Source organism: Eublepharis macularius, chromosome 1, assembly GCF_028583425.1.
Source record: "Eublepharis macularius isolate TG4126 chromosome 1, MPM_Emac_v1.0, whole genome shotgun sequence".
NCBI lineage: Eukaryota > Metazoa > Chordata > Lepidosauria > Squamata > Eublepharidae > Eublepharis > Eublepharis macularius.
The window spans coordinates 187,308,261-187,323,285 of NC_072790.1; the positions used below are offsets into that span (position 1 = coordinate 187,308,261).

Here is a 15,025-nt window from a genome sequence, read left to right on the forward strand (position 1 = left end):
GATGGTGGGCAGCCTTCACAGGGAGGGTTAAGATTTTATACTCCCCTTTTTTCAGGCTGGCGGAGGCCCAGCCTCAGCCAAATGCCTGGCGGAAGAACTCTGTCTTGCAGGCCCGGCGAAAGGATAGGTCCTGCCAGGCCCTGATTTCAGCAGAAAGCGCGTTCCACCAGGTGGGAGCCAGGACCAAAAAGGCCCTGGCTCTAGTTGAGGCTAGGTGGGCCTCCTTGGGGCCAGGAACCACCAATAGCTGTTTGTCCCCTGATCAGAGTGTTCTCTGGGGAATATATGGGGAAAGATGGTCCCATAAATACGCTGGTCCCAGTCCACACAAAGGCCTTATAGGTCAATACCAGAACCTTGAATCTGATCCAGTACTCCACTGGGCTCTCTTTACAGAGACAGGTGGGCAGAACAGACCATTTGCCCACCTGCCAGGAAGAAGCAGGGTAGATCACTGTTTGGATATTCTGAGTTAGACCCTGAGTTAGGGCCATAAAAATTGAGGACATGTGCCTTGTTATGTTTGGGAAAAGCTAGCATACATGGGGACTTAAACCCAATATCAACATAGGTCAATGAGAAACCCTCCCAGCTAGGAGGGAAAGAATTTAAAGGTTTAAAACACTCTGTGAAAAGTGTACAATCCAAGGACCTGGGAAGGGAGAGAAATGAGTAAAGTTTGCAATGACCAGCTCTGTGTCAAATTTCCAGCTTTGCTTGTGACCATTCCTCAGAAAGGAATGCCTCAGTGAAAACAGTGATTTGTACCACCTAGACAGCTTCTTGGTTTTGTTTCATTTGATTAATTTCTGTAAAAGAAATTCTTATCAGATTATTGTAAAATTCATACTAATAATCTGATATGCATTTCCTACATTTCCACAGAAATCTTTCCATAGAAATTAAAAATAATTGTAAGAAATGTTTTCTTATTTAAAAGATCACATGACCAAAAATTCTCACCCAAAACAGCCATCCATCCACACACAGGCAGAAACTTCTGACCAGGCTAGAATAAGTTACCAGGTGGGAGGAGGGGGATTAGCCGCCCCCCCCCCCCACACACGAGACTGCTTCTATCAGCACCTTGAACTGCTGATAGCAAGAGAGGAACAGAGTTTTAGTGGTGGCCACTTACCCCATACAATAGAATGGAAGGGAGCAAGTAGGCATGCCGCCTCTTATACGGACAGATCCCTTACCACCTCTTAAGTACACTTGAGCATGGAGAGCAGAGGGGTAGATAATTAGAAGTCGTATCATGTTGTTTTTTTCTATTGTGCCTGGTATTCAGGACAGGAGTACATCACTAATTGAAGTTCTATTTAGCTAGCAAGACTAATATCATAATTATCCTCCATGATTTCCTTTTGATTCATTTTAATGACCACCACAACAACTTGCCAAAGCCCACCATCAAGTTTAGAAAGTTAGTTACACGTTTGACTCAGTAAAGGAAGCCACAGCCTGCAGTGTGCAAGATCTGAGCAAGGCTTTTAATGATAGGATGTTTTGGAGATCATTAATTCATAGGGTTGTCATAAGTTGGAAGCAACTTGACAGCACCTCACACACACACTGTTACATGTTACCGTTATGCAAGGAAGAACTTTCTTTTTACTGTCCTGAAATCTACAATCCAGTTCCATCAGATGACTCCAAGTTCTAGTATCAAAAGGAAAGAAAAATCCCCCTCTTCACGGTCCTCACACTCACACTTATCTTTTTCTACACTAGCACTTTCACGGAGTTATCCATCATAACTTCTTTTTCCTGGATACTCTTGGCCAGTTCGATACCATCAATGTATATATGAAGCTAGGACTGTTTGCCTCAAAGTGCATTGTTTTAGCATTTAAATTTATTATTAATGTTTGAGCACTCCTTTGTACTTCTCCTATGGAACTGAATGGCTGCTCTTTACTTTTAAGGTCCAAACTACAGGTTACAAATTACACAAGTTCACCATGGGGGCTGAACAGCCATACTGCAGTGCAGCATCAAGTTCCCAGTGGCAACTTCCTTTAGAAGTGCTGCAGTGGCCCAGTTTTGATCAGGACTATGCACAATAGGGAAGGAGGGGCTCCCCCCACATCATTCTCCCAAGCCAAAACAGCACTAGAGGGACATTATTTGCCTTATCATGAACTGCACATACACTGAATGGCTCCACATCCAGCTTCCCAACAGGGCAAACAATACCCCTGGCACCATGTTGGCCTTGAAAAACAGCATACGGCGGGAGGCAGGAGGCTTTCTTTCCCCCATGCCTCGGTCCTGATCAAAATCAGGCCACAGCAGTGCTTCTAAATGGAGTTGTCACTGGGAGCTCACAGCTGCAGCATGGCCGTTATTCTTCATGGTGAACTCGTGTAATGTGTAGCATGTTCTTTGGTAATTCACAGTCCTAGGGAACAATGTAGCAGAGGGCAAAAATGCCTTTCACCCCTGGCACTGGGAAACATGGCCCTTACCATCAAGGAATCTCATGGCAAATCCAGTGTATCTTTATGTACAGAATGCACAGACACACACCACCTCCAAACCTCTTCCTCTGCACAAAATCCACTTGCCATAATGACAAGGGACAAAAAATACGTGCCAAAAGAACATAAATTCCTAGGCTGCTGATGTCTTTTCTCATTTCTTGTCAGCACACCACTGGGATGCATTGCTGGGATATTGCAGGACGAGAAAATTGACATGGCTTGCCTAACAGAGACATGGCTGTAGGAAAATGACAAGGTGTGTCTGTCCCAACTAACTCCCCCTGGCTACATGGTCCTACACCAACCTCGCTATAGTAGCCAAGGAGGAGGGGTTGCTATTATTCTCTGTGAGTCCTTCAACTTCCGTAGATCTCCAGTACAAGCTATAGCTGGTATTGACTGCTTGTACCTGTCTCTGGGAATTAAAGATAGATTGGGTATCCTTCTTGTGTACAGACCTCCTAGCTCCCCCATAAGCACCCTTTCTGAATTGGTGGAGTTGCTAGCAGACATAGTGTTGGGGACACCTAGACTCATCGTTCTGGGAGACTTCAACATCCATGCTGAGTGTTCAAAGTCAGGCCCGGCTCAGGAATTTATAGCTTCCCTGGCAACCCTAGACCTCTTGCACATTGTGACAGGCCCTACACATGACAGAGGCCACACCTTAGATTTAATATTTTGCACTGAGCCTTTAAGAGGAAACCTTGTTTCAGTACTGGAGATTTGGCCTGAACAATGGTCAGACCATTATCTGCTGAAAGCAAAAGTGAATCTAGCCCCAACTCCCCACAAAATTGGGGATCCAGTTAAAATGATTCGCCCACAAAGGCTCATGGATCCATCTAGATTCCAAAATGCCTTGGGGGATTTTAGAATCCCAGACATGCCCCCATGGTAGCTGCTGTAGGAGTGTGGAATGCAAAGCCGCTTGAAGCTATTGGTTCCATTGCTTCTTGTCGACTGCTCCGGCCCTTGGGATGGACACCACCCCGTGGTTTACCACGGAGCTGGCTGACTTAAAGAGGGTTATTATTATCAGGAACGAGCAGCAGCATGAACATAACTCCCATCCTACAGTCACTCTATTGGCTAACCATCAGTTACCATGCTCAGTTCAAGGTATTAGTTATTACATACAAAACTCTTCATGGCTTTAGTCTGGCATACCTACAGGACTGCCTCCCTATGTTCCTCCATGACAGCTTCGCTCATCTGAACAGGGTCTCCTGCAGGTGCTAGGCTGCACACAGGTGAAGTCAGCAGCAGCCCGTACACAGGCTTTCTCTGTGGTGGCCCATATCCTGTGGAATGACCTGCCTGAGGAAGTCAGAAGAGCCCCCACTCTCCTGGCTTTTCAAAACCACGCAAAACTGAACTATTCAAAAAGGCTTTTTACTCAAATGGGAGGGCTGTATTGTAGGGAAGATGCTTCGCTAATGAGTTAGGAACCATAGACTTCATCACTATATTGCCTTACATATTATCTGCTGCTTTAAATATGTACTCCTATGTACCACCAGTGCTCCATGTTGTCTAATGTTAGTCCTAGAATTATGTTCTGCTTCAGTATTTTTTTTACTCTGTATTGGATTCTTGCTAATACTATGTCTTTTAAACTTGTATCTATTTGCCCTATGGTATTGTTTATGAAATGTCCTTGATACTGTATTGAAATACCTGGAGACTTGTTGCATCTATTGGGGAAGATTTACAAAATATTACTGCAACACCATACAGAAACAGAACAAGTCAAAACTTGTATGATAAAATGAATGCAAAATTCTGGGGAATCTATTCCAATGGACTTAAGGGAAAATTTATAGACTAAAGACATAAAATTTACAGGCTGCCAGGTACTGAGAGAAAATTGGTATAAAATGTTTTTTAGATGGTACATTACTCCAAAAGATATTGCAAGGATTAGTAATGGTTATAGTGGACATTGCTGGAAGTGTCAGAATATGGATGCAAGATTTTACCATATGTGGTGGACTTGTAAGGAATCACGAAAATACTGGATAAAAATACGTGAAGAGATGCAAAACATCATCAAACTCAGATTTGAATTAAATCTGAAAAGTATACTCTTAAATATTTTACCAACAAATCTGAGAAAAGAACAAGGAGATCTCTTCCGTTATATGGTGACAGCAGCAAGAGGAAAATGCAAAACTGATGCTTGACCTGGTCTCCCAGAGTGGAGATATAAGGTTAATGAATACGCTTCAATGGCCAAACTGACTACCTACTTACAAAATAGGCCGATAACTGACTTCTGGAAAAAACGGAAGGATTTTTTTTTTATTATTTAGGTTAAACTGATATAGTAGCTTAGAGGGAGGGAGGGAAGAAGAGAGAAGGAGGAAGGAAGGAGAAGGAAGCCAAACATGTAATAATTACTTTATTAGTTTAAAGAAACTTAAATGTTCTGCTTGTTTTATTCCCAAGACTTTTATATCTGTACTGTTTACATACTTATTGGTTGTATAAGATTGTATAATTTTCAATTTTCTGTCTAATTTAGATTTTACATAACTTTTATACTATGCACTTACTTCACTTTGGGTTTTTTTCTTACTTTCTTTTCTTTAAATAAAAATTAAAAAATAAAAGGAATCCCCTTGGGAAAAAAAAAGAAATGTACTTGATACTGATTGTACTAATCTCATACTGTGTAATCCGCCTTGAGTCTCAGTGAGAAAGGCGGATTATAAATGACATACGTAACTAAGTAAGTAAATAAATAAATAAATAAATATTGCGAGTCACAACTCTGTGACACCATGTCAGCTTCAGCTAGGGTTGACAATGCTAGGCCTCAACACTAGGCTTCAGGCCTCAACTGTAAAGTTAGTAGATGACCTACACACAAGCCCCACAACACAGTTTCGATTAGCAGACACTAATGAGCTCTGTGTTATATAGCAAGCTGTGTTTCTGAACTCCAGTTGCCTCTGTTAGTGATTTTCTCCCACTGCCCATCTTTCACTATGATTGCCACTTCCCATAAGTCTCAACTTCTAGTAGCGAAAAGGCCAGGAAATTTAAGTCAGCCACCACAAGTGCCTCCCTAACCAGTCAGTACCACCACAGTACGAGTAGGTATGATATGGGCTGGTAAATATAAGCAGCAGTACAACACAAGAAACTTTAGGTAGCAGAATGCACTATACAGTTTCAGATGGGAAATGGATGGTCACATTTTTCAGTGTGCTTCACACACTGTTGAAAGGACTAGTAAGATACAGACAACTAAGGGAACGGATGGGAACAACTGGGCTAAGCGTAAGCATTTCCTTGGAGACCGGAGATGGAAGGAAGAAGTAGTCCGAAACTAGAGGGTGTTGAGAGATTGCTACTCCACTGTGTCAATACTCTGTATGGAATCACGGTTGCCACCCCTGCAAATGCAGCTGAAGAGAACTAGTGGATCATCTCATTCTACCAGCTGTATTGAAGTTGGAAATTCTACAGCTTGCAAGATGACTTGCTCAATCTTTCTTGAAAACCTCCAAGGAAGAAAATTCCACAACATCCTCAGAGGGTAGTTCAAACATTTGACAGCTGGAAATCCTGTGCACGGTGGAGATGTAAAATGGGATATAGCCAAGTCACACAATCTTTTCTTACTCTTCCCATCAATAAAAGGGAAAGTTAACATACTGCACATACACGTTGTCACAAGTGTGCTGCATGACAGGCACAACTGTATGCTGCTGAACTGGATGCAAAGCAGCATAAAGTCCTATGGAACCTTCAAGATTAACACAATTATTGTAGCCAGGAGGGTACTTTAACAAATATACCTGATGAATTAGGCTTTTGTGTCTTCTTTTCCTTCCCTGCCACAAGCTTTTTTTCCCTCCCACAACCATTCATAATTTGAGAAAACGAGAAAGATTTCAGATCCTTTTCTTCAGACAGCCCAAGTCCATTTCATGTTGTGGTACTTGGTCACTATCCCAGAGGACTAGTTTTCACTCTTTACACTAGAGGGCATTGGAATGTACTGTACTTACAGCCCATAAAACCTTCCCAAATATGACTCACTTCAAGTGTCTCAATTTGTCTCTGTCCCAAAATGAGAGAAACCTCTCTGACGCCAGCTTCCCAACAGGCTCTCTGAACCAAGGACAGATTTGGCCACTGTCCAGTGTGGTGATGCCCTAGAATCATGTCATCAGGCATGTCAGAGGCAGGGTTGCTCACATCACAGAACAAAGAGGATGGCTATCAACGAAAGTCTTTTAGAATACTCAGCTTGGTGATATCACCCAGTGAATAAGCATGAAGCACGGCATGCTGTGCCAGCTTGGCCAATAACACAAACCATCCTGATACATATGGAACTTCTAATGTTTCCATCACTATCCGTGTTACACATTTTGTCACAAGCACGATTGTGGTTACCTCCATCTACAGTTAGCGAGTACATGAACTAGTCCCTACTCTAAAACAGGAATCATCAGCTGACAGCCCTGGGCCAAATCTAGCCTTCTCTGCAGTTCTGCCTGCCCCCCATTATCATTCTTGTGAGAAAAGAGTAGACATCTGATACAATGGGATGACACCAAGCCACTGTGGGCTCTGAACATCATGTCCTACTCCCTTGCCAAAATAGCTCTCAGGCAAAATTACTTCCTAACCAGGACTTCAAAATTTTAACAGCTAAATTGTTCATAACTGTTACCTCCCAGTCGATAAGTCACTGCTTCTTTCCTTACCTCCTTAGAACATGCTGGCCAAACTTATTACAACCCCTCAATACCCATCAAATTTCTACCTAGCACAAGCCCAATCCTATGACAGATTGCTGGAAGTAAATTCTCCCAAGTCTCACTTTCCTCCTTGCTGGTAACTGTGATTAGAACACAGCCTCTGTTCCTCTTAACCACTCCTGCCTGGGTATTCCTCTGCGCTGTACTAGTAACTCAGTTTCTCTGAAGGACCCCCCCCCTCACACACAAACATCAGTAAATCAATTCCTTGTTGATAAAATAGAAACATGCCATTGTATATTGCTAGTTTATACTGTTTTCTTTCATTAAGTAAAACACTCAGGAAAGAAAAAGGGGGTGGGGAGAAAAATGATGTGAATCAAATATTCATGCAATAGAGCTAAGTGAAGGATAAATCACACCAGTGGCTCTCATAAAATTGAGGTGTAGACTAGAGATTCAATTTAAGGAGTAGAGGTAGGGGGGTTGGACTGTTCTGCATTAAATTAGTTTAACTTTCATGTGGAACTACTGTGAAAAATATAAACAGTTGCAGTTTTTCAGGACTCTGTAAATTTATACCCCAGCTTCCAAACATCAAAGTGATAAGTATTCTCTAAACTTAAGCCCAGTTCTTACTCAAGCAAAACTCTCATTACAGCAAACGAAAGTTTTTCCTCAGCAAAGAAGACATAATTGACCCTTTTATACCTATTAGAGACAAAAAAAATTTTTTCCTAATTTTAACTGATTTTCTTCCAGTAGTCTGTCCTAGCACCAAGGCCAAGGCAGCAAGCTTTGTCAACAGCAAGGCTGAACAAAACGATACACTCAACATCCATTAAAATGATATGAGACTTGCTGTTGTCTTCTCCCAGTATACCAGATTCTGCCTGCCCGGCATTTTATTCACCATGACCCAATGTCAAGACAGTACACCTGCTTGTAAAGAAGGTTAGTTCATACAGGCACACGCATCACTTGGTGACTGCAAATCAAATGGTGACTTACATGTAGAAAGGGACCGTCACATAGAGAACACTACATGCCAAACACTGTGTCACCTCAAGTACATTACTTTTCAATATTGACAATTCAGTCATTCAGTGATTACATGTATAGTAATCAAATAATGAGCGAATGAAGTCTGAATTGGTGATCTTAGTTGGGTGCAATAGGTACCACCTGATCCTAAGGCTACAATAAGGCATTAAAAACTTCTTTAAATATCCGAATATTAAAATAGTAAATAGTGGTTAAGTAGTTGGGCTGCAAATCAGCACTCTGCTGGTTCGACTCCCACTACTGCCATGACCTCTGCAGGTAACCTTGAGTAAGCCAATCCTCTCAGCCCCAGCTCCCTAGATGTATTGTGAAGATAATAATAAAACTGACTTTGTTCACTGCCCTGAGTGGGGCACTAATCTGTCAAGAAGAGCAGTATATAAGTGCAGTTTTTAATATGGCCCCATCTGTGGATACTTAAATCTACAGAACAAGGCCAGGAGGAAAGAAGGGAGACTTTTCTGCAAACTAGTTCCCCAGGGTTGCAGAAAAATCTAAAAACTTACCCAAAATGCAGGTGGGTTAAGGCCTCCCAAAAGGGACTTGAACTGCCAGTTGAAGCTGTCTGCCTTGCAACCAGTGACTGTCCTCAGCAATGAAGCTGTGTGCAGGGCAGCAGGTGGTGGTGACGAAGGCAAAAGGAGGAGGAATTGTTGTTGCTGCTGCCGCCGCCGCCAGGCCCAGAACTGCTGCCCCTTTGGCAGTGCAGTGGGTGGGAGGAGGAGGAAGCACTGCAGTCACCGCCACCAGGCCTGCCATCACTGCTTCTCTGACAACAGAAAAGGGAGGAGGAGGACCCAACAGCATTGCGTGGGAGGGGAGGAAAGAGAGAGAAAGTGAGAGAAGGGTTGAAAGGAGAAGGGAAGAAGCAAATGCCTGCTCCCACAAGTTCCTTGCAGATCCCCGCTTGCTGGATCTAACAGGAAGAATTTCCAAACATTCTGCTAGTATATAAAGTCAGCTATTTCATACACTACCTTTTTGAGAAGTACACCTGAAACATTTTACCGATGGCAAGATTAGATATAAATGGATGGTATACTTTAATTAAACATTAGTTCCAGGAAAGTGTATTCTGGGTGAATATTAGAAGAAACAGTAACAGTGGAGCCAATAACTTAGGGAGGGGAATGGCTTTCCCTCACTGGAGAGGCTTCAATCGAAGGATGGACAGCCATCTGTTGGAAACATCCAAGCTCTGGATTTCCTCCACTGAGGAGGAGGTTGGTGTAGATGCCCTATACAGCCACTTTCAGGTCTAGGATTCTATGATTATTCATTTACATCTTGAAAGCATAGCATAGGTGTATGGCCAAGGTATGTTTTCAACTAGCTACACATGATTGGAAGCCACAATCTGGTGACACCCCTCACCACGTACACATATTGAAAAGCATTTATCTGATGCTCTACAGCATATTAACTGGTCTCAGTTACCAGCTCTTGCCAAACTTGAACACATGAAGCGGTCTCATCCTGAGTTAGACTATCAGTCTAGACTATCAGTCTAGCAAGGTCAGTATTTTCTACTCTGACTGGCAATGGCTCTCCGGGGCCTCCGGTAAAAGCCTTTTGCATCACCTTCTACCTGATATTTTAAAGTTGAGGTGCTGGAAGCTGAACCTGGAACCTTCTGCATGAAAAGCCGATGTTCTGCCACTGAACCATGCCCTCCTCCCCTAAAAATCATATCTACACGACAAACTTGTATTGATCACACCCAACTTTGTAGAGAGCTTGGTGACCTGTGGCAAGTAATAAGTTCAAGGCAACCAGGAATGGCAGATTTTTAAAAAAGAAAGTTGATTACTTTCTCCATTACCTTTTCTAACCCACATACAACATATTTACATGAGCAAGCAGTTTAATAAAAGTTTTTCCAGCATATCACTGTATCTAGTAGTGAAGTGCCGATCACTACATGGATAGCAAAATCCATTCAATGAGACCAGCCACAACTATAAATGAGGGTTCTGCAATCCCCAAAACATTCGTGCATGCACAAAAAATGACAAAGGAAACTGCCCAGAGCCTGGATACCATTTTGGGTTTCCTAGCAGTCACCGCCTGGCGGAAGAGGATACAGCCGTGGTGAGCAGAAGGAAGTGGGGAGGCAACAGCAAGCAGGAAGAACAGCAGAGATGAGCAGGAGATGGGGGAATAAGAGGTAAAGAGGAAATATGAGTTCATCTCCTCTGCAACTCCTGAAGAGTCCCTCAGTTTAATCGTTACATAAATTTATTTGGACTCGGTTATGAAGCTCATAACCTTGATTGTTTTGGCAGAAAAGAATTTCTAGAATTCTCTAGGAATGAATACTTTAACATTTGTCCATGATATATCTGCAGCCTGAGGGTGGAAGCCAGATCCATTAAAATCTATGGAAATTTCTCCACTGATCTTCATGTGATGAGCATTAGTTCTGAACTTCACATTCCCTTAGCTGCAGCACACTGGAGCTTTCCAGAGAATTAGTAAGTGGGGAGATAGCACGAATCTGAGGGGAGGATATGGCCCTACATTCAGATTTTGAAAACCACTTGGTGATACTGCCTTGTCTGAGTTATCAAAACCTAGGCTTGTTCATTCTGGACACATGCTGATTTTTTTGTGTGTCCTGAGCCAGTGTGTCTTTAAGCTCCCACTGATTGTCAAGCAGAAGCCCAGCACTCTTTTATTCCCTCGGTGCAAACTATCACCAAAACCTTAGCACAACTTCCCTTTGAGCCTTAAACTAACAGCACGTGAAACGATTAATTCGAATAAATTCTGGACTAATCAGATCCCTTCTTTAAATGTTGACACAGTATTATTTATATCCCATAAATACCTTCTTGACTAAAATTCATCCCAGGAGATTGGCACCATGCCAGTGCTATTCATATTTACTGTATTTATATAGTACAGTTGGCCAAGGATAATATTTAAGACAAAATATGCCTTGGGATATATACAATATCTCTTTGCATTTTCCTTTTAAATCTCTCCATTGCTAAAAATATTTAGACTGAACTTTACAAAATGTCCCACAAAGACCTATCAGGGATCTGGGCAGTGATATATAGCCGACTGTGAGTATAATTAGAGCATATTTGTAATACTTGGGCCGCAGTCGGTTAGCAAATGCTAACATCTTTGTGGTAAAATGATTTTTTAAAAAACTCTGAATGATGGTTCTTTCCCAGGCCTTTCACTCTATGACCTCAGTATATTTCATAGAGATCTCCCTTAGCACTGCCTCCCCAGCTAGTGCGGGAACCTGAGAGCTGGAAGGAAAGCATATGAAACAGTCCTGCTTCCAAGTTTTCAGAACTCCAAATGCAGACAAAATTCAGTATACACACATACACACATATTTAACACATTTCTTCTTCCTTTTTTCCCTCAGAATGGCCTGTCCAGCGCAGTGTATATATAACTAGATAGCAGTGGAAAAACAGTTAACCCACTTACTATGATCTTCCTAACCAAGCACTGCTGGCACAGCAGGAGGGACATGAAGCGAGTAGGCCTTCAGCTCTTAAACTTCTGATGCTCTCTGTTGGTGGATACCTGTAATCTACACTTGTCCTCTGCTGAATTTTCCTACAGCCTGGCTTCAAAGTAGATTTTCAAAAATAGTATAACTTTTTATTACTGGGACAACACTTCATTTTATTCAGACATTTTAATTTCCCAGAAAGCAAGAGTGAGTTTCATTCATTTTTTTGGCAGCGCTTGTGGAGAAAGCAGCAGCAGTGTGGTCAGAAAGATTAGGGGAGGCTGCCACAGGGGGAGGGAAACCGCTTCTGTTAAAAGGTCATCAATGTAGGTCAAGAAGCTCTCCTTTCGGCCTTACGGCCTTCATCCATTGGTAAACATACTCAGAGCAGGGCCTCTTGGGGTGCAAATGAAGGAATGACTTTTTCCAAAATGCCAGCCAATGTGAATGGGTGGGCGGGTGTCCATCTGCATTTTTAAAGAAATGCTTTGAGTTGTTTTCTCTGTCTCAGTGTTATTACTACAAATTATGCTTAGGGATCTTACACATACTCACTTGGCTCCAGCACATACTTTACACAGTCTTCCTTCCCCAAGGGCAACTATGTATTTATCATAGCCATTCCGGATGGTGTCTTAACTGCAATAATAAAACTCTCTGACTTCCAGATTGTCCTCTACCTGAGACTGTCATTTACCAATAAAAGAAGAGGAGACATCTAACAGCAAATGGAGAGGTCTCTAGCTGGCATCCTAGGACTCTCACTTAGCAAGCCTCAGCAGGCCTCAAAGCTACACCTTTGTTACATTCAAAATAAACAGCAGAGGCTGCAATTAGAAAGTCTAGGATAAAGTTACTATTTCAACAAAAGGTACATGCTTTTCAGGGATAGCCCTATCAGGCTGAGCATCAAGTACTGTAGACGCAAATGGGGAAGGGCAGGGAAAAACAAATCTGGGAGCAAATATACTTTTGTTCAAGGCATGTTTTCTTTCTTTTATTCCTGGGGCAAAATTTCCTACAAGTTCTTTTTAAAAAAAAATTCTCTGCCCCTCCTCCCCTTGCAAAAAAGGAGCTGTGACCATTACTACCACAGTGTATGATAGTAAGTGGCACACCACTCTAAATTCAGCACTCCCTGACAATAATCCTTAATATGTACATTTTACAGCTGCGGAGTGAAAGTTACCAGATAGATAGTCACATGGCCAAAGTAGGGAACGCAAGCCTCCGCTGGGATCTGAATTCACGTCTTCCACCTCCAACACTCAAACTCTGCCTCTGATTCACAACCAATTTATCAAGCCAGCTCCTTCAAGCTCTAATTTATTTTTTCAGAAAGAAGCACATATAATCAATTCCAGCTGAAACTTTCACAGGCTGTATCCATGAAGCTGGGATTTTTTTTAAAAAAAATGAAGGAAGTATCTGGAAATACCTGGAAATAGGGTCACTACAGTGACTACTAAATTGAAAATAGGATCTAAAGAGGTACTCCCAGCATCCATCCTTATTGGCTGTATCAATTTTAGCAGTGATCTTCAGAAAAAACTTGCTTTGGGGTGGAGACACTTCTGAATTTGATGTGTTTTGTTTTTTTTTAACCGAAGGTACATTGAAATGGAATCTTGCCCAGTTCCGACCAGATCAGTAATGGAAAGATCCATTTCAGAGGCTACCAACTTTACCAGGGACTGGAAAGTGATAAGACGAGGGCTGGGAGGGGGTGGTGGAACAAGTAAACTAATGCTATTTGAAGGAGGTTTGTTGACCCAGGTGCTGGCGGAATACTAAGGGGGAAGCATACACTGATTGCTGACTGCTGAAGCAGAGGATGGGGGTGGAGAGCATTAGCGTGAACATTGGGAAGAACGTATTTCCCACCCAAAGGAAAACTATGAAAAATAAACAAGAGTTTGAGGAGGAGAACGCAAAGAACAGATAAGGAAGGTCTGGCACTTGAAGGCACCAGACACTGCCAAACATGAGGGAGGGATACACTATGGGCGTCAGTGACCAAGACAGTTTTGACTCTGGAAAGCTTATACCCTGGAAATCTAGTTGGTCTTTAAGGGGCTATTGGACTGGAATCTTGTTTTCAAAGGGGATTCTAAATGAGAAGGGTCAGAAACAAAGCCCGTTTGGAAATCAAACCCCTCTATCCAGGAAGCCCTTTCTCTTTACTCTCCAGATGTTGCAAGACAAAGCACTCTGCTAATGCTCAGAGGTGCCCTCCTCTATTATTTCACGGGTTCCAGGACTAAGTTCAAGTGAGTCTCATAAAACCTTGGCGACGACAATTCCTTCTTCCCCATCATCACCCCTTCATACAGCAAAAGGCATATTGCCAGAGGTGAAGCAGGCTATGCACAAAGTTGAAAAGACACCCGGATCTCCGCCGTTCCCCTGCACGTACAGAACCGGCAAGACAATTCTAAAGTTATTATTTGTCAGATTTTGATCTGGTCTCTCTCTCTCTCTTGCGCACGCACACACATACACACAAGACTTACTTTCGGAATGGAAAAAAGGCAGATCAATTTTGTAAACCTCTTTGGCGTAATATTCCTCTTCGCTCCGCTCCCTTTCGCAAGTGGCCGCCCTGTGGTTCGCTTTCTCCTGCAGCAGGTCCCTTGTGCTGTTGTAGATTGAAATGACCTCCGGAGGAACCTCCTCGGGCTCCGGGAACTCTTCCGGAGGGCTGGTGAGTTTCAGTTTGCTTAGGATCTGCCCTCGGATAGCTTCAATCCTCTTGCGCATAAACTGATCCATATCGAGAGTGCTGCAGGTAGACAAGGCGAAGGCCACCGTGGCGAGATCCAGGGTGAGGAAGACACTTAGAAGGTAGCAGTGCATTTTAGAGAGTCAAGCAACAACCCAAAAGGAAATCGCGCGTCTCTTCCCTTCCCCACAAAGGTGAGCTGGGTATTTCGCTCGGTTTCTGAAGTGGCAATGTGCAAAGAAAGCTGAGACGTTATTAAAAATATATATATATATAGATATGGATTTTTTTTAAAATGACAACGGATCGTCAGTCCAAAGAGCAGCGCGTACCGGTCTGCCGATCCGAAGTTGCAAGATTTCGAGCGCCACAGGTCGCAGTTCCGGGTGCAAGATTGCAAGCCTAGGTTTGCAGCGGCTGGCGAGTGGCCCCCGGCTCTTTCTGTTGAAAACTGCAACAGGTTGATGAGCGTGGAAGCAAAACAAAAGAAAAACGCAACAGGTTGCGGGATTTCCCCCCCGAGGCTGTTCTCACGGCATAGACTTTT

General features: G+C 42.8%; 1 protein-coding gene across 1 annotated transcript in view; it reads right to left on the reverse strand.

Annotated features, from left to right (window-relative positions):
• TGFB2 (transforming growth factor beta 2) overlaps positions 1-14,791 on the reverse strand; it is a 120,686-nt gene extending 105,895 nt beyond the window's left edge. Inside the window, exon 1 of the mRNA XM_054999517.1 lies at positions 14,270-14,791. Within this exon, the coding sequence (XP_054855492.1) occupies positions 14,270-14,612 (343 nt within the window). The 5' untranslated portion in view covers positions 14,613-14,791. The remainder of the gene's footprint in view (positions 1-14,269) is intronic.
• Between the last annotated feature and the right edge of the window lie 234 nt (positions 14,792-15,025).